Source organism: Colobus angolensis, unplaced genomic scaffold (assembly GCF_000951035.1).
Source record: "Colobus angolensis palliatus isolate OR3802 unplaced genomic scaffold, Cang.pa_1.0 Scaffold1, whole genome shotgun sequence".
NCBI lineage: Eukaryota > Metazoa > Chordata > Mammalia > Primates > Cercopithecidae > Colobus > Colobus angolensis.
In genome coordinates this window covers 11,416,906-11,435,961 of record NW_012110918.1, presented here as the reverse complement: position 1 = coordinate 11,435,961, position 19,056 = coordinate 11,416,906, and the positions used below count along the sequence as shown (strand labels likewise).

At 57.0% G+C, this 19,056-nt stretch overlaps 1 protein-coding gene across 4 annotated transcripts in view; it reads right to left on the bottom strand.

The window, feature by feature from the left end:
- Positions 1-5,362: 5,362 nt before the first annotated feature.
- The window catches only part of LLGL2 (lethal giant larvae homolog 2 (Drosophila)), a 59,788-nt gene continuing 46,094 nt past the window's right edge, over positions 5,363-19,056 (bottom strand). Inside the window, exons 7-26 of one of the 4 annotated variants that reach the window (XM_011945533.1) lie at positions 17,754-17,916; positions 17,467-17,599; positions 17,120-17,174; positions 16,113-16,267; positions 11,868-12,085; positions 11,717-11,784; positions 11,425-11,578; positions 11,231-11,335; positions 10,289-10,581; positions 10,057-10,207; positions 9,449-9,599; positions 8,771-8,887; positions 8,489-8,655; positions 7,265-7,529; positions 6,912-7,062; positions 6,571-6,599; positions 6,308-6,355; positions 6,071-6,113; positions 5,900-5,958; positions 5,363-5,693 (exon numbers count right to left, since the gene is read on the bottom strand). In XM_011945533.1, the coding sequence (XP_011800923.1) occupies positions 5,689-5,693; positions 5,900-5,958; positions 6,071-6,113; positions 6,308-6,355; positions 6,571-6,599; positions 6,912-7,062; positions 7,265-7,529; positions 8,489-8,655; positions 8,771-8,887; positions 9,449-9,599; positions 10,057-10,207; positions 10,289-10,581; positions 11,231-11,335; positions 11,425-11,578; positions 11,717-11,784; positions 11,868-12,085; positions 16,113-16,267; positions 17,120-17,174; positions 17,467-17,599; positions 17,754-17,916 (2,530 nt within the window). In that variant the 3' untranslated portion in view covers positions 5,363-5,688. Of the gene's footprint in view, positions 5,697-5,899; positions 5,959-6,070; positions 6,114-6,307; positions 6,356-6,570; positions 6,600-6,911; positions 7,063-7,264; positions 7,530-8,488; positions 8,656-8,770; positions 8,888-9,448; positions 9,600-10,056; positions 10,208-10,288; positions 10,582-11,230; positions 11,336-11,424; positions 11,579-11,716; positions 11,785-11,867; positions 12,086-15,895; positions 16,268-17,119; positions 17,175-17,466; positions 17,600-17,753; positions 17,917-19,056 lie in introns of those variants that run through there. The other 3 variants (XM_011945464.1, XM_011945615.1, XM_011945682.1) reach the window with 3 other exon arrangements.

Below are 19,056 nucleotides of genomic sequence, written 5' to 3'. Positions count from 1 at the left end.
TTTTGAGTCTCGCTCTGTTGCCCAAGCTGGAGTGCAGTGGCACAATCTTGGCTCACTGCAACCTCTGCTTCCCAGGTTCAAGCGATTCTCCTGCCTCAACCTTCCAAGTACTCCTGGCCTCAGCCTCCCAAGTAGCTGGGACTTCAGGCACACACCACCATGCCTGGCTAATTATTGCTTTGTTTTGTTTTTGAGATGGAGTCTTGTTCTGTCACCCAGGCTGGAGTGCAGTGGCGTGATCTCGGCTCACTGCAACCTCTCCCTCCTGGGTCAAGCAGTTCTTCTGCCTCAGCTTCCCAAGTAGCTGGGATTATAGGTGGGCGCCATCATGCCTGGCTAATTTTTGTATTTGTTGTAGAGTCAATGTTTTGCCATGATGGCCAGACTGGTCTTGAACTCCTGACCTCAAGTGATCCACCTGCCTGGGCCTCCCAAAGTGCTGGGATTACAGGTGTGAGCCACTGTGCCTGGCCTGGGTGCCTCTTCTTCTTTCTGCTGACCCAGGCTGGTGCTTGTATCTCACTCAGCTCAGTAGGTATGGCAGGCTTCTTACCCTCTGAGCTTCAGTTTCCTTCCCAAGTACCATTTTATTTAAACCTCCTCTAACTGTAGGAATGAAATAGGATCACATTTTACAGATGATAAAGTGACTCAGAGAGGTTAAGTAGTTTAAGGAGCCAGGTGTGTGCCTGTAATCCTAGCGCTTTAGGAGGCCAATACGGGAAGATCGTGAGAGGCCAGAAGTTTAAGGCTGCAGTGACCCATGATTGTGCCACTATACTCCAGCCTGGGTAACAGAGCGAGACCCCGTCTCTGAAAATAAAAATAAAAACAAAATTAAAAAGTAGTTTAAGCGCCAGGCGTGGTGGCTCACGCCTGTAATCCCAGCACTTTGCGAGGCTGAGGCAGGCAGATCATGAGGTCAGGAGTTCGAGACCAGCCTGGCCAACATGGTAAAACCCCATCTCTACTAAAAATACAAAAATTAGTTGGGCATGGTGGCATGTGCCTGTAGTCCCAGCTACTCAGAGGGCAGAGGCAGGAGAATCACTTGAACCTGGGAGACGTAGGTTGCAGGGAGCCAAGATCACTGCCACTGCACTCCAGCCTGGGCGACAGAGTGAGACTCTGTCTCAAAAAAAAAAACCCCAGTAGCTTAAGGACACATAACCAGTAAATATGGACTTGAGGACCAAGCCCAGGCCCTGTGGCCCTTAATACCCACTTTTCTGCTGAGCCCACATTGTGGAGCTCCACAGCGCCTCTGCTGGAATCAGCTTTGGAACCAGACAGCCTGGGTCCTCCATCCTAGCTGCACTGCTCCACCCTCCTGGCTCTGACCTTGGACAGCCTTCAGGGAACAGCTTGGCTAATCTCGACATGCGGGGAGCTGGGCCGCACCCCCGAGCCTGGCTCTCCCCTCCGCTTCCCACTTCCCCATTGACTTCCGTTGCTTGCTTTCCTCACCAGTGTGCAGTGAGCTCCTCCCTGGGGCTGTGTGTCGACTCTGGACTTCCTTCCACACTCCCTTCCTCTGGAGCCATCTTCTCTCCTGGCCTCACCCACATCCACAGTAACTTTCACCTCCTAGGGTTGGGTGTTTACTGGGAGTCAGGTGCTGTGTGATTTTACAGCCTCTCATTTAATCCTTTACAACCCTCTGAGGTAGGTCCTGTTATTATCCCTCACTTTACAGAGAAGTAAACTAAGGTTCGGGAGTGAGGTCATGCACCCAAGGTCACGCAGCCAGTCACGTGAAAGCCAGTGTAAAAGAGCTGGATCCGCCTGGCCTCAAAGGCTAAACGAACACCAGGTCTCCACCACTTTGAATGCCCAAGACCCTCACATCTAAATCTGCAGACTGGCAGAGTGTGGCAGCTCATACCTATGATCCCAGCACTTTGGGAGGCTGAGGCAGGGGTATCCATTGAGACCCAGGGTTTGAGATCAGCCTGGGCAATACAGGCAGTCCTTGTCTCTACAAAAAATTTAAAAATAAAAAATTAGGCCGGGCGCGGTGGCTCACACCTGTAATCCCAGCACTTTGGGAGGCCAAGGTGGGCAGATCACGAGGTCAGGAGATCGAGACCATCCTGGCTAACACGGTGAAATCCCTTCTCTACTAAAAATACAAAAAATTAGCTGGGTGTGGTGGCGGGCGCCTGCAGTCCCAGCTACTCAGGAGGCTGAGGCAGGAGAATGGCGTGAACTGGGAGGCAGAGCTTGCAGTGAGCCGAGATCGCACCACTGCATTCCAGCCTGGGTGACAGAGTGAGACTCCATCTGAAAAAAATAAAATAAATAAAAAATAAAAATAAAAATAAAAAATTAGGACAGGTGTGGTGGCTCACGCCTGTAATCCCAGCACTTTGGGAGGCCAAGGCAGGCAGATCACAAGGTCACGAGTTTGAGACCAGCTTGGCCAACAAGGTGAAACCCTGTCTCTACTAAAAATACAAAAATGAGCCGGGTGTGGTGGTGGTGGTGGGGGGGGAGCCTGTAATCCCAGCTACTCGGGAGGCCGAGGCAGGAGAATTACTTGAACCTAGGAGACAGAGATTGCAGTGAGCCAAGATCGCGCCACTGCACTCTGGCCTGGGCGACAGAGTGAGGCTCTGTCTTGAAAAAAAAAAATAATAATAATTAGCTGGGCGTGGGGGTGCACACTTGTGGACCCAGCTACAAGTTTGCTGCAACCCAAGAGTTCCAGGCTACAGTGAACTATGATCACACCACTGCACTCCAGCCTGGGCAACAGAGCAAGACTCTGTTTCTAAAATAAATCAGTCTCCATGGCCAGGCTCAGTAGCTTATGACTGTAATCCTAGCCCTTTGGATGACTGAGGCAGGAGGATTACTTGAGTCTTGGAGGTCAAGGTTGCAGTGAGCCATGATCTCATGCCACTGTACTCCAGCCTAGGTGACAGAGTGACACCCTGTCTCTAAAAAACAAATAAATAAAAATAAAATAAAATAAATAAATCTCCAGACCACGAATCCAGTTGCTTTCTGTATACCTCCTTGGTCCTTAGAGGCAAAAGGTAGCCCTCACACTCACTCACCTCCTCCCATCTGGCAGCTGTCCTTGTCAACCCAACCCCTCAATGCCTCTATTTCACCACCACTGTCACCTTGCCCCTGGATGGCTGTGGGGACCCCAGCTCCTTCTCTCCCTGTGCCAGCCCAGCTTCCTCCAGTTAACTTTTTTTTTTTCTTTGAGACGGAGTCTTGTTCTGTCCCCAGGCTGGAGTGGAGTGGTATGATCTCAGCTCACTGCAACCTCCGCCTCCCGAGTTCAAGAGATTCTCCTGCCTCAGCCTCCCGAGTGGCTGGAATTACAGGTGCGTGCCACCGCATCTAGCTAATTTTTGTGTTTTTAGTAGAGATGGGGTTTCACCATGTTGGCCAGGCTGGTCTCGATCTCCTGATCTCATGATCCACCTGTCTCGGCCTCCCAAAGTGCTGGGATTACAGGCGTGAGCCACCGCCTCCGGCCCCTCCAGTTCACTTTCTAGAGAGGAGGATGCAACGTCCTTCCATCTTGCACACCCATCAATACAAATTGTTCATCTCACACTTCCAATGAGAATATTTTCTTAAACTGAAATATGCAAACCAACATTAGCTAATACTTCCAAGCGCAGCGTACTTACAGCGAAGCTCAAAGCTCAGCACTAATGAGCATGGAAGTAAGTCCATGTTCAGAGTCTTCCTGATATTTTCAGGGCTGTGTGTTTTCGACTTCTTGTTCAATTTCATCAGCAAGACCTGTGCTGTGGCCACCAGGCTCCTCTGTGCCACAGAAGTGCAAGTTCTGCCGTTTTCTTCTATTCACTGGTACTTGCATTATCACCATTATCTTTTTTTTTTGAGACGGAGTCTTGTTCTGTTACCCAGTCTGGAGTGCAGTGGTGTGATCTTGGCTCACTGCAACCTCCGCCTCCCAGGTTTGTGCTTCTCCCACCTCAGCCTCCTGAGTAGCTGGGGTTATAGGTACCCGCCACCAAGCCCAGCCAATTTTTGTATTTTTAGGAGAAAAGGGGTTTTACCATGTTGGCCAGGCTGGTCTTGAACTCCTGACCTCCAGTGATCCGCCTGCCTTGGCCTCCCAAAGTGCTGGGATCGCAGGCGTGAGCCACCATGCCTGGCTAATTTTTGCATTTTTAGTAGAGACAGGGTTTAACCATGTTGACCAGGCTGGTCTTGAACTCCTGACTTCAAGTGATCTGCCCACCTCAGCCTTCCAAAGTGCTGGGATTACAGATGTGAGCCACTGTGCCCAGCCACCCTTGTTCTTTATAACAGTATGGAAAGGGACTAATACAGGTGTCTCATGAGGTGTCCCCCGTCTCTTTGGCTGGTCTGTCTGCGAGGCATTGTCCCTTCCCTGCTTCTTCCAGCATGGTGTTCCTCTCCCTTTGGGGAACTGCTCCCCCATATTCCTCATAGTTCCCGAGTTGCTCATCTCAGAAGTCTCTCTCCACCTTCCCTTGGAGAAACAAGGGATGGTCAAGTGGTTTTCTCGAGGTGGACATGGCCAGATGGAACACCTGGTGCCCAGCTCCTCCGGACAGGCCTTTCCTCACTCAGGCAGAGCAGGCGCCTGTCACAACTGGCCCTCACTGGGCCTCCCTAGTCTGGCCTCACTTTCGGCCCTGCCTGCCAGCCACCTTCAACTCTCCACTGCCTCCCACGGTGAGTGAGTTCCTGGAGGGGTGCTGAGCCCTCTTGTCCTCTGTCTGGAACAGCCTGCCTGCTCTCTGGCAATTCCTGGTTCTCTCAGGTCACCCCCACAGTGTGTTTCTCACTAGCGTCCACTGAGGACCATGAGCCCCAACTGTGGCAAGAACCACAGTTGTCTCCGACACCAGAGAACACCACGCACTGGCCATACAGTAGGTGCTCAACGAAGACCAGTCAATAAAGATCCAGCCCATGTCCAATCTAAATAACCCAGCCCCTCCCCTGGGGGAGGCCTTTCTCCTTGGGGACCACCTCCCCTTCAGCAGCACCCCACAGTCCTCCCTGGTGTCTGGAGGAAGCCAACAGGTCTGAGATACTGGGGTGCCCTTCTCCTCCTGACAGTAGGGAAAGGCCAGCCAGGGGTGGCCAGGACCCAGGGAAACAAGGCAGACTCAAGATGGTTCGTGCTTGCCATGTGTTCCCAGAGAGGGAAGGCACAGCCGGGCTCAGACACGACTCAGCAGTTTGATTCACACGACTCCCAAAGTGGATTCTCCTGACGTCAGCCCAGGCCAGGGCTAGAGCCTCAGGGGACAGGCAGGGTACCGGCTCCCACTTTGTATTCACATGGAAAATTTCTACACAATTGAAATATTAAAGTAGGTGGACCAGTCCAGTGAAGAGGTAATAGGTGTTTATTAAAAACTTTTTCACCCAGAGGCAGTTAACATGTATAACTTAAACCCCAGCCCACTACAAAAAGGGATGGGGGCAATAAAAACTGTGCAACATTGACCAAAGGACCCAGACAGATGAGGCCCGGGAAGGGCAGCCCCAGGGGCCGGGGCCTCTCCTCTCCCGAGGCCTGGAGCAGCTGCATTGTGGAAGCCGGGGCGCCCCTATCCCCTGTGGCCCTGTGCACCGGCCTCTCCGGCTGGGGCAGGGACCTCCAAAAGGCCATCAGTAGTAGTGTGTGCTCATCGTGCAGCCTGGACGCTCAGCCACTCACTCTGCTGAAGGACACACAGGGACAGCTCAGGACCACCCTGGGCAGGACGGGGTGCCCCAGCCGCCCACACTGAGCCCAGACGTGGTGCTTTCCAGGTCATCAGGGCACGTGTCGGTCCCTGTAGGATCCAGGGCAGTGGGGCCAGGGCTCTTCCTCCCATCCCTTCCCAGCACATCCGGCAACTGCACTCAAGCCCAGAGCCCCCACCTCCGCCATTGCTGAGGCTGCACCCCATGGCTGCTCGACGTGAATGCCAGTGGAGGCTCCTGCATGGGCAAAGACAGGGGAGTCATGACCTCAGGGGGCCTCCACTCTCAGCGCTCCTGAGCCCCCTGGCAGAGCCTCAGGCCCCCCCAGCCAGCCTGGGCGGCGCCTCACCCGCGGTCTCCCTCCAGTGTGCTCTGGATTTCCTTCAGGACTCCTGCAGGCCGGGCGGGAACAGAGGCCCACTGAGGCACTTGGGGCGGCCGGCCACAGCCTTTCCACCCCCTTTCACCATGGGTGCCGGATGGATCTGTCCCCTGCCTCAGGGTAACGGCCTGCCCAGCCTCCCTTGACCCTGACCCCCCCTTCCCCACCCCTCCTGCCAGCCCCACACTCTCCCACCCAACTCACTCTCATCACTGAGCAGAGCGCGCTCCATCACCAAGCCGGGCTGCTTCTCTGAAGGTAGAGGCCGGGTCAGGGAGCCCCGCCTGGGCCCTCCTTGGCCTGGCTCTCTCCTTACTGAGGTCAGGATGTGGAAGCCCAGGGCTGGAAGGAATGCCATCTCTACTCCCAGCCCAAACACTACCTGCTCACTCAGGACCCCTTCCCTCCCGTCCAGGTCTGGGCAGGGTGTGGCCCAGGTGTGCATGGGCCCAGGAGGCCTGTCTTACCCTCGCCATCACTCTGAGTCCCTGAGTTCCTGTGGGGAGAGAGACAGTGAGGACCAGGGCCTCTAGGCTCCCTGCCCGGCTCTGAGAGCCCTGGTCCCATGAAGAACAAAGTCAATGGTGCAGCCTGCCCTGAGCAGGAGAGCCTGGGAGGTAAACTGAGTCCTGCCCTGGACTGCCAGCTTGCACGGGGCAAGGGGCACGCGAAGAAGTATAGAAGCCAGAGCCTGGGAGGGTGGGCTGAGCTTGTGGGGAGGTGTCTCTGGCTAGGCAGCAGTGAGAGCCTCAGGGTATCTCAGAGAGGGCAGGGAGGGGCAGCAGAGGCCTCTGGCCCTTTCACTCACCTGGCTCGGCTCGGGGCCTTCTTGGGGCCTGCCCCGTTACCAGGGCGGTGGTTCTTGGTTTCTGCTGAATCCACCAGACACCGGGGCTCCACCAGCCACTTGGTGGAGAGAGAGAAGCGCTCGAACTCCGAGGGTGAGATCAGGTAGAAGCCTGGGGAGTGGGAGCAATGCTAGTGGCCTGGCCTGGTGGCTGCCAAGGCCGCTTCCCAACCTGGGGGAGTAGGGGCTAGCGTTCCCTCGCAGTTCTCCGCTTAAGGACCATCCAGTCTGGCCATGGCCACAACACCCCTGGCCACCCTTCCTGTCCCTGCAGTGCCCGGGGCCCCCACACCCGCCCAGCCCAGCTCAAACACCTTGGCCATATTTGGTGAAGACGCAGGAGGCGATGCCACTGACGTCCTCCCGGCGGATGCAGCTGTAGCGCACCTGGGGCTTCAGCAGTGGCAGCGACACCACCTGGATGTCACCCAGATTGGTGAGGACTGCCAGGTGGTGCTCCCCATAGTCCTCAGCTCGACGACTGCCGAAGTGGGCCACGCTGACCCGCCTCACCCTTGAGCCCTCCAGGGCCGTCAGCTTCAGCTTCAGCTTGGCACTCACCTTGGGCAGCGTGAACACCTGGGGGTGCGGGGTGGTCGTTCATGCCCATGGCCAAACCAGTTCTCCTGCGCGGTGCTGTGGGTGCTGGGGCCTCCCCTCCCCGCATGCCTCCCAGGGTCCTGGCAAACCCTTGGCTCTCAGAGGCACAGACACAGCCTGGGGGGATGCCGAGGTCACTGACTTCCCTGTCTGGAATTTTTTTTTTCTTTTTGAGACAGAGTCTTGCACTGTCACCCAGGCTGGAGTGCAGTGGCGCGATCTCGGTTCACTGCAAGCTCCGCCTCCTAGGTTCACATCATTCGCCTGCCTCAGCTTCCCAAGTAGCTGGGATTACAGGAGCCCGCTACCACACCCGGCTAAATTTCTGTATTTTTAGTAGGGATGGGGTTTCACCGTGTTAGCCAGGATGGTCTTGATCTCCTGACCTCATGATCTGCCTGCCTTGGCCTCCCAAAGTGCCGGGATTACAGGTGGAAGCCACCGCGCCCAGCCTTTTTTTTTTCCGAGATAGAGTCTTGCTCTGTTGCCCAGGCTGAAGTACAGTAGCGTGATCTCGGCTTACTGCAACCTCCGCCTCAAGCAATTCTCCTGCCTCAGTCTCCCGAGTAGAGCTGGGATTACAGGTGGCCGCCATCACACCGGGCTAATTTTTTTTTGTATTTTTTTTAGTAGAGTTGGGGTTTCACCATGTTGGCCAGGCTGGTCTTGAACTCCCGACCTTGTGATCTGGCCTCCCAAAGTGCTGGGATTATAGGCATGAGCCTGGCCTCCAGTCTGGATTTTATCCCTTCCACAGACATAGGTCCTACCTCAGTGTCCTCACATGAGACTCCCCTCTCCCTTATTTCCTGTGCTTCTGCAGCCCCTCAGACACCAATGCAAACAAGCTGAGGCCCAGCCATCATTTGTGCCCAAGGTCCGAGCCTCCTGGATGTCCCGGGGAGTCCCAGGGAGACCCGCCACTGCCCGTGTGGCACCTTGAACTGCTCCTCCGACACAACGAGCAGCTGGTGGCTTCCCTGCATGTCAGGGCTCTTCGACAGATCATGGGCCACTTCGAGGGGCTCGGGAAGGGGTACGCTGTGTCCGTCGAGCACCAGGATGCCCACCACCGGCGCCCGGTGCATCAGCTGGATCTCCTTAGCTACGGGGAGGAGGTGGGTAGTGGGACTGTGGAGGGGGGTAGTGGGGCTGGAGCCACTCCCTGGCCCTAGCCCAGGCAGCCCGAGCACCCTCTGCTCTCCCTGCCCAGCACTCACCCTGCTCTGCCCGCACAGGCTCATCCATTCTCCGCTCAGCGGGGGGCACACGCAGGGAGAAGGCATAGATGGTACCCCCGTTGGTGCCAGCCCACAGCGAGGGGCAGTGGCGGGAGCCTGCCGAGAAGCCATGTTTGGGTGTCTGACCCTTGGCATGGGTGTCGGGTGGAGCTGGGCAACCAGGGCTTACTCCCAGGTTTTCCCTCCTGGGAGAGGCTGGAAGGCTCTCTGACAACCACACAGGCCGCAACATAGAAGACCCCAATCCCAGGTCAGCTCAGCCCTTGCTGCAATACAGCAGGGGAGAACCAGCCAGGGAGAGACACGTTCTCTGGAGGCCAGTAGGCTCTGCCATCCCCGATCGTCACAGCTGCTCTAGGAGGAAGCTATCACTCCCTAATTTTACAGAGGGGCAAGCTGAGGCCCCGAAAGGCTAAGTGACGGGTCTGAAGCCATGCTTCTAAAGGGTGCTGCAGCCTGGATATAAAGCCAAGGCAAGCTGACTTGGAGGCCCAGGCAGGGGAGGGGAGGAAGCAGGCAGGGGCTGCAGTCTGCCCCTGCTCACAAGGAGAAACCCTCTCAGGTCCTACCAGCCAGGCAGGCAGCAGCCTCCGGCATGCCCCCAAGTCAGGGGGTATCTACTGCCCCCCGTCCCCCAGCCCCGGGCTGGTCACTCACTGTCCCTCAGGTAGGTGTCAGCAAAGTACAGGGTCCGGACGAAGCCTGTGAAGGAGTCCTCTGCCGAGCGAGCCTCGATCTTGCGCTGCACAGGTGCCAGCTCCATGTTCTGGAGGCCCGGCCGCTCAGTCTTGGCGCTCCCCTCCTGTACCTGCAAGGGGTGGGCCAGCCTAAGGGTCAGCTCTGGCCTCCCCTCCCCAGGAACAGTGCTTTGCTCAATGCCGATCCTTGCATCAGAAGGCTGGCCATGCCAGCCACCTGCCAGGTCTGTGTCTAGGAGGAACCTTGTCCAAGTGGGAGGTGCCCTTGGGGGAGACTCCCTGGGTCCCCAGCACATTGTAGAGAGAAAAAGGAAATCATTGACGTTTACTGGGGATTAGTTCTAGGGTAAGCATTACAGTTACTGCCTTTCTGCTCAGGAAGCTGAGGCAGAGAGAAGCAGCGTGACCTGTCTGAGGTCGCACATGGCAGCAAACCCATGCGACCTAGACCCTGAGTCTTGTTTGTAGCCCGTCAAGCCTGGGGAGCAGGGGCTGTGTGGTCCCCTGCTGGCTGCTCTGAGCCGAACCTGGGTGGGTGGCCACCCACAACCTCCCCTCGGGCCTTACCTCTCCTGGGGGGCCAGCCGGGCGCTGCTTCCGGCTGGACACCCGGCTCCGACGCATCCGGCGGAATGACTGACGCAAGGACTTCTTGAGGGACTTGACGCGGGACAATGGGCCCTCCAAGGCCAGCTGGTCACTGGGGTGCAGCGTGCACCTTGGGGGGATGGCAGGCTGTCAGTGCTGCTAGGTCCTGGGGGCCCCACTCCCAGCCCCCGGCCCCAGCTGCCCTGCTCACTTAACAAAGACCTGCCGCCGCTGCTGGTGGTCAAAGAGGCCAAAGCCATGGCTGGTGCCGAAGGCCACGAGCCGCCACTCAGAGTGCAGGGCCAAGGAGGTGACCACAGCTGGGGGCTGGCACTGTACCAACACGAAGGGCTGAAAGCCAGGCTCAAAGCGCACAGGCCCTGAGCGGGCTGCCAGGCGCTCGTGCCCCTTCCAGCGGTAGCCCTCTTGGTCTTGCAGCAGGTCGGCCTCCACCTGCTCCACGGCCTGCTCCGCTGCCTCATCATTCAGTTCCAGTACCAGCACCTGGGCGGGGTGGCAGGCGGCTCAGCAAGCCCTCAGCAAAGGGACGGCAGGGCCGCAGGACGCTACTAGTGGGGACAGCAAAGGAGCTGAACCCAGGCCAAGGCCCAAGGCTCAAGCAGGGAGAGGCCTCCGTCCAACCTCAGCTCTTAATTATTTTTTATTTATTTATTTTTTTGAGACAAGTCTTGCTCTGTTGCCCGGGCTGGAATGCAGTGGCACGATCTTGGCTCACTGCAACCTCCGCCTCCTGGGCTCAAGTGATTCTCCTGCCTCAGCCTTCCAGTAGCTGAGATTACAGGCACACACCACCATGCCTGGCTAAGTTTTGTATTTTTAGTAGAGATGAGGTTTCACCATGTTGTCCAGGCTGGTCTTGAACTCCTGACCTCAGGTGATCTGCCTGCCTTGGTCTCCCAAAGTGCTGGGATTACAGGCGTGAGCCACCATGCCCGGCCCACCCTTAATTCTGATTTCTGGAGAAGAAACAACCATCCGAGGGACCTCCCGCCAAGGGGATCAAGCCACCTCCGTCCACTGGAAAAGCACAGGACACAGAATGTGCATCCGGCAGGTGGCTGGCTCCTGTCCCTGCTGGTCCCAGTCATCCACCGCTCCTCCCCAGCTCCCCCTCCCCGGCCCAGCCTGCTACCTGCCCTGCCGTGCCTGCCACAGCCAGGTAACCACTGTACTTGCAGAGGAAGATCTTCTGGATGCCCAGCCGGGGGTCATCACTGTAGGGGTCAAAGGAGCCCACCTGGAGAAGGGGAGGGGCCCTCTGAGTGGCCATGGGGGCTGGACCCAGCTGGCCTCTGCCCTTCCTGGGTCCCAGGCTCCTCGCCTCACCTTGCGGAGTGGGGGCCACTCGTCCTCGCCCTGGGCACTGAGGTTCTCGTTGGGGTCCGTGTCGGTGAGGAACACGCGCACTGTGCTGAGTTTGTACAGCAGCCGCAAGCAGACACCTGAGGCATCCCAGAACCGCACCGTGCCGTCCTCGTGCCTGTGAGCAGAGCCCATCTGCCGGGCATGAGAGGGACGCCGGCCCGGGTGCCCAGGAGCTGGCTCGTCCACCTCAGGGCTCTGCTCCCACCCCACACATCCTCCTGGGGAGAGGAAGGGTAGCATCGAAGTCCCCTACCCTGTGAGCAGCAGATCCCTCTGGGGTGGGGCTGGGGTCAGGCTGCTGCCACCGTCAATTGGCCACTCCTAGAGAAAGAGACCAAGAAGTCTGTGGGAGAGTTTGCCTTGGGGCGGGCCTTGCGGTGGGGCTGGGCCAGGGCCGGACCTACCATGGTGGAGAAGTGTGCGTTCTGCTGGCTGCCGGCGGCAATGATCCGCTCCCACAGCTTCAGGGGGATGTTGGAGACGTGGTGGGAGCAGGTGATGGCGGAACAGTGCAGGGAAGCCAGGTAGGGCAGCTGGACCGGTGGCCAGCCTGCTGTCTGCAGGTCAATCACCACCAGCTCCTCCTCAGCCAGCACCACCAGGGCATAGGGGTCGTCAAAGGCTGGGGTACAGGCCAAGGATCAGGGGCTGGGGCCAGGAGGAAGCAGCCCAGCCCTGCGGAATCAGAAGCTCCAGGGTTAGAGCCAGGGCATCTGCAGGTCCAGAAAGCCCTGTTCTTGGCTGCTTGAGCAAAGCCTTTCCACCTCCAGGAGGGCAGCAGGTGTGGGCAGCAGCCCTGGCTCTGTGTGCAAAGCTGCTGAGAGCTACCTGGCACAGGGCTCCTGGAGGGGATACACCTGGCTGGAAGGCAGGGTCCCAACCAGGATAGGAACCCCAGAGGCAAGGAGCTGTGCCTGCCAACCCTCTTCCCTGGTTCCTCCTCCATGGGACCTGCTCTCCCTGCTCAGATGCGCCTGCCAAGCCTCTCCCAACAGGCAGCGGCAAGCGTGGTCTTCGGCACACCAGTTGCTAGGGGTGGCATTTTCTTTACTGCACACAATCACCTCACCTCACTCAGGCCTGGCCCCAGCTAGTGTTCAATAAATGTGCACTGGACAATGAAACCATTTCTGTTTTTTTTTTTTTTTTTTCTTGAGACAGGGTTTCACACTCTGTTGCCCAGGCTGGAGTACAGTGGTGTGATCTTGGCTCATTGCAACCTCCACCTCCCGGTTCAAGTGATCCTCCTGCCTCAGGCTCCCAGGTAGCTGGGATTACAGGCGCCCATCACCCCGCCTGGCTAAGTTTTGTGTTTTTCTTTTTTATTTTTTCTGAGATGGAGTTTCACTCTTGTTGCCCAGGCTGGAGTGCAATGGCCTGATCTCGGCTCACTACAACCTCTGCCTCCCAGGTTCAAGTGATTCTCCTGCCTCAGCCTCTTGAGTTACAGGCACGGGATTACAGGCACAGGCTGGGATTACAGGCATGTGCCACCAAGGCCTGGCTAATTTTGTATTTTTAGTAGAGACAGGGTTTCATCATGTTGGCCAGGCTGGTCTCGAACTTCTAACCTCAGGTGATCTGCCCTCCTCGGCCTCCCAAAGTGCTAGGATTACAGCTGAGCTACTGCCCCTGGCTGACGCTGCCTCTTTGAAGTGCTTGTCCTCCCTGCTCCTCTGGGGTCTGCTGCCCGCTGGCTGCTCCCAGGTGTTCTTGGCCAGATCCCCACCAAACTCCATGCCTACAAGGCTTGAGGGTGCCCGGGCTCAGCTTTCCCATGGCTTCTCTTCTGTCTTCCTCACCACCTGGGCAGCCTCCTCACGGCCCCTGGTTTCACATCTCTCTCTTTTTCTTTTCTTTTTTTTTTGTTGAGACGAAGTCTCGCTCTATCGCCCAGGCTGGAGTGCAGTGGTGTGAGCTCGGCTCACTGCAAGCTCCGCCTCCCGGGTTCACATCATTCTCCTGCCTCAGCCTCCCGAGTAGCTGGGACTACAGGTGCCCGCCACCATGCCCAGCTAATTTTTTGCTGTTGTTGTTGTATTTTTAGTAGACACGGGGTTTCACTGTGTTAGCCAGGATGGTCTTGATCTCCTGACCTCGTGATCCGCCCATCTTGGCCTCCCAAAGTTCTGGGATTATAGGCGTGAGCCACTGCGCCTGGCCTCTTTTTTTTTCTTTAAACTTCAAAATCATTGAGCAGCCTTCACACATCTCTGTATGGATGACTCCAAATGGACACCTTCCTGATCTCTCCTCTGAACTCCAGACCCATAAGCCCCAGCTGTGTACTCGGCATCTCCCTTATGGGTCTGGAGATCAGCGGAGAGATTAAGTCCTCAGATTTGATTCCCGCCCAGCTGAGCTTGCTGCGCCCTCTTGCCACTATCTTCTCTAGGATTCCTGGTGCTCCCAGTAAACTCTGTGGGAGAGTTTGTCTTGGGGCGGGCCTTGAGGTGGGGCATCATGTCATCCTTGACTGATCTCTCCTCCCCTCACTCACCTCTCCCTAGACAAGGAGCCAACAAATTACAGCCCAAGGGCCAAATCTGGCCTCCTGCCTCTTCCTGTCAATACGGCTGTCCTGGAACACAGATACACCCCTTGTGTTGTCTGTGGCTACATGTGCTCTGCAGTGGCATTGGGCTGAGTAGCTGTGGTGAAGAAAGCCACCCAGCACTTTATAGCAACAGTCTGTGAGCCCTGACCCGGCCCCTCGGTCAATGCTGAATGTTAGAAGACAATGTAACCCCAGCCACCTTCTGTCAGCCCCACGGCCGGCACTGCAGCCCAAGCTGAGGTCACCTCTCCCTCGACTCTCATGGGGCTCCCGTCTTGGCTCCACTCTGTGTTCCCCACGTGGCAGCCAGACAGATCCTTTTAGAGCAGAGGCTAGATCATGGCACCCCTGCTCAGGCCCTCATCTCCCTGAAATCCTAAGTCCTTACCGTGCCTCCACGGCTCTATACGATCTGGCGCTGGCCACGTCTGGACCCGTACAGGGGCCATTCTGCCCTCTCTTCGCCCCTACCTCACTGGAGCAAGCCAAGAGCCCTCCCAGCTCAGTCTGCACCCCATGTCCCTACGGGGCAAGCCCTCTCTCAGACTGTTCCTGTGTCTGCACAAATATGTCCCCTTATCAGGGAGGCCTTGCTAACCCTCGTCTAAACCAGCACTGCTGTCCTCTGCCTGGCTTTTTTCTTACCTCTGACGTTATTTGGCAACCTGCTCACTCTGTCCACATACTCAGATCTAAGTTCCATGGGAACAGGGGCCCCATCTGTTTCTAGAACAGGGCCTGGCATGTAGCAGTTGTTCATTAAACAGGAACGCCTACCAGGGCCAGCTGGGTCACAACCCCGCACGGCAGAACCATCACGTGAGAGCCTCAGGGTGCCCATGTATCATCTGAGGGAAGCACTGCTCATCAGGCACCCATCTCCTGGCCTGCCGGACTGTGGGGAGTTGGGGACACAGAGGGACAACTGCAGGAAGGTGGCCTGTCCTAGAAAGCCCCAGCAGTCTCGAATTTGTAGCTCAGCAAGTTTCTCCCTTCCCTTCCTGACCTTTCCGCTGGGAATCAGGTAACTCAGCCCGGGGAGTGTGGCCACCATAGCCCAAGAGGCCCCTGCTCTGTGCCAACATGGCCCGAATGTTGTGGAAAGAGCAGAGCTGGGCCTTGCTCTCAGCATCCAGGGTGTGAGGAGGGAAGAGAGGCTGAGAAAGAAAGAAAAGCAGGTTTGCGGTTCCCCTGAACAGGGTAGAGACCAGGTGTTCTGAACAGCCCCGCCCCCTCACCTTTCGGCCTCAGGCCCTTTCAGGCCAGCGTCATTAGGAGAGGGCCCTCCCTGCTGGAGAGCTCCTGCAGGCCTCCTCTCCAGGTTTCAACAGCAGCCCTTTCTGGTCTTGCCTGTCACACTATTTACGAGGCTGACTCAGGGCTCCGCTGGTCCTGCTGGAGCTCCAGGAGGCTGCACAGCCACCATTTGCCCTGCCCAGAAGGCGGGCTTTGCCATCTCTAAGCTAGGACCCTTTTGCCTCAGCGGGGTGGGTGTTAAATCCAACAGTACAGATCAGCTCCCTGTGGACTAAGTGCCATTACAGGCTGGAAAGGGCAGAGAGCCCAGGGCAGGCAGGAGGTGTGGCTGGGCTGGGTCTCTAGCTGGGGAGGGTGGCAGAGAGGCAGAGAAAGGAGCTGTAGGCCTTGATGACACTTCACCTTGGGGTGCAGTAAGGCTAAGGGACAGTGGTAGGCTTCGGAACACTTGTGCAGAGCCCCCCCCCCCTTTTTTTTTTTGAGACACGGTCTGGCTATGTCACCCAGGCTGAGTGCAGTGGCATGCTCCTAGCTTGCCGCAACCTCCACCTCCTGGGCTCAAGTGATCCTCCCACCTCAGCCTCCTGAGTAGCTGGGACTACAGGTATGTGCCACGACACCCGGCTAATTTTTTTATTTTTTGTAGAGACAAGGGTCTCCCTGTGTTGTCCAGGCTGGACTGGAACTGCTGGGCTCAAGCGATCCTCCCACCTTGGCCTCCCAAAGTGCTGGGGTTACAGGCGGGAGCCACCGCACCTGGTTCTGTCTTTACTGATGACCCTGCCCCACACCTCCCACATCTAACCCTGGGCACCCACTCCCGAAGCTCTCCTACCGGCTGCAGGGTCCGCCTCTGTGAGGACCGTGAAGTCGATGACACGGGAGGTGAAGTCGAAGGCTGTCTGCTGGCCATCGTGGATCACTGAGATGCAGTGGCGGTCCCCATAGCTGGCCCGTGGCATGCCGCCCTGGAAGATGGTGAAGGGCAACCTGGCAGGCACAGAGAAGCAGCAGTGGGCTGGGGCTCCTGGCACGGCCTCAACAACCATAGACCAGCAATCCAAGTGACCACTCAGTCAAGGTTCCCAGGAGCGGGGGAGACTGGACCCCATCTCCTTCCAACTGCTACAGCCCAGGAGTACTTGGGGGTAAGGTGAGGCATCCAGGCTGGTGGCTCTGAGTCTTGGCAGCCACTCCTGCCTCAAGCCAGGTGCTCCCCCCAATTCTTTTTTTTTTTTTTTGAGACGGAGTCTCGCTCTCTCGCCCAGGCTGAAGTGCAGTGGCTGGATCTCAGCTCACTGCAAGCTCCGCCTCCTGGGTTCATGCCATTCTCCTGCCTCAGCCTCCCAAGCAGCTGGGACTACAGGTGCCGCCACCTCACCCGGCTAGTTTTTTGTATTTTTAGTAGAGACGGGGTTTCACTGTGTTAACCAGGATGGTCTCAATCTCCTGACCTTGTGAACCGCCTGTCTCGGCCTCCCAAAGTGCTGGGATTACAGGCGTGAGCCACCGCGCCCAGCCCTGCCCCCAATTCTGTTTGAACATCATCCAAAGTGATTTTGTCAGAAGAAACAGGGCTGCCACTAAAGGAATTTGAGACCTGCCGCTCAGCACCGTCTCTCTGGGAGGGTGGAAGGAAGGAGCAGGAATGAACTTGGCAGGAATTGGGCCGCTCAAAGCCGTGAATAGCATCTACCCTCTCTCCCCTCCTTGGGGTCCAAGACCCCAACATGGGACCTCAGAGTGTTCACTAGCACCATCTTCCCAGGCAGAGGCCTAAGTGACCTTTCCAGCCCTCCAGGAAGGCTCTGGAGAGGAAAGAGGCCCAGCGCGGATACCTACCCCTGCCTGGTGGTCAGCCAGAGGATTTTGGTAATCGCTTTGCAAGGAAAGGGACCTGAAAGGAAAGAAATCGGCTTGAACAGATCCTCCAACTCTCAGACAAGTGTCAGTCCCCACAGGCACAGGTGCCTCAAGCTCATGCCCACATCCACATGGTAGATCTGTGCTTGGGACTCTTGCTCTGAGAACTTCCCCCAAGAAACTGGGTGAGGGGAATGCTGCTGTGTGGCTTCGGACAAAAAGCCTTTATCCTCTCTTGCCCTGGAGTTTGCTTCAGAGTTGAGCATCCTGCACCTGAATCCAGAAGGCACTGGGTGTGGGCCCTGCCCGGCGGGTGAAACACTGACCGTAAGGCACGAGGCTGCGGAGGGGCTCTGGTTGCTGGGCGTCGCTGGACACGGGCCACTGGCAGTAGCTGCCATCGGAGTGACAGCTGACAAGTAGGCGGCCGTCCCGCTGCCACCAGATGTTCTCCAGTTGCTATGGAGGAGGAGGAGAGAGACAGAGGGCAGCACGCTGGACCAAGGCAGCATTCTCATCGCCTGCACCCCATGCCTCTGCACAGAGCGTGTATGTGCCACATGGGGCCCTGGGACAGCAACACGACGCCCGCCATGTCCTGGGCACTGCCTACCTGGCTGCTGAGGAAGTGGTAGAGCACACGGCTGCCCTGCAGGTCCCAGATGACAACAAGACCTCGGCTGTAGCCGATGAGGATCTGGTTGGGGTCTCGAGGGTGCTCCTGCAGCGCCTCCACCATCTCGAACACCCGCCGGTGGCGGGCCTCCTCTGGCAACCTGGGTGAGAGGAGTGCCGTGAGCCTCCGATGCCATCAGCCAGGGGGACTGGGCCCCCAGCATGGCACAGCCACAGGGCTCCCTATGCAGAGGTGGCTGCTCCATGTGCCAGCATGGAAATATGGCTAGAGGCTGGGCGCGGCGGATGGCTGAGTGTGGTGGCTTATGCCTGTAATCCCAGCACTTTGGGAGCCCAAGGTGGGCACATCACTTGAGGTCAAGGGTTCGAGACCAGCCTGGCCAACATGGCAAAACCCTGTCTCTACTAAAAATACAAAAAATTAGCTGGGCATGGTGGCAGATGCCTGTAATCCCAGCTACGCCGGAGGTGGAGGCAGGAGAAATGCTTGAACCCAGGAGGCAGAGATCGCAGTGAGCCGAGATCACGCCACTGCACTCCAGCCTGGGTGACAGAGTGACACTCCATTTCAAAAAAAAAAAGGAAAGATGGCTAGGACATGTCACCAAGGGGAGAGGGGGCAGCATGTAGAACAAGACAGGGACACGGAGACAACCTCCAGTGATGTAAACACAGGCGGTACAACTATAAGGCAAGGCAAGGCAGTGACTTCTGGAAACGTCAACGTGGGGGCAAGAGGAAGCCTTGACTAGGAAGGGTGCGTGAGGCCCCCGGAGGGCCTCAAAGTTCTATTTCTATGTCTGGGGGGATGGCTGTAAGGATGCTCTACAAGAATCTGTTAAACTGTACATTCATATTCAGTGCATTTCTGCAAGAGGGAGTGTTTAATAATAAAGAAGTTTTTTAGCCCCATAAAACAGAACTCTGTGAGTTGGCCTGGCCCTGGAGCCTTGACCCCTCCCCCGTCTCCAGGCCTGGAATGCTGACCTGAGGGCTGGAGGTGTTGCAGCCAACAAAAAAACCACAAGGCATCAGGCACAGGACCAATAGCCAACAGTGAGGATGTGGGAAGCGCACCCAGCCTGGACCCAAGCCACACTAAACCCAAGCTCTCCACATTATCTATACCTGGCACATCTACTGCTAGCACTGACCTCACTGACATTAGAATCTGAATCAAGAGTGAGAGTTCAAGGGGACTTTAATATTTAATATTTAATTTTTTTTTTTGAGATGGAGTCTCGCTCTGTTGCCCAGGCTGGAGTGCAGTGGTGCGACCT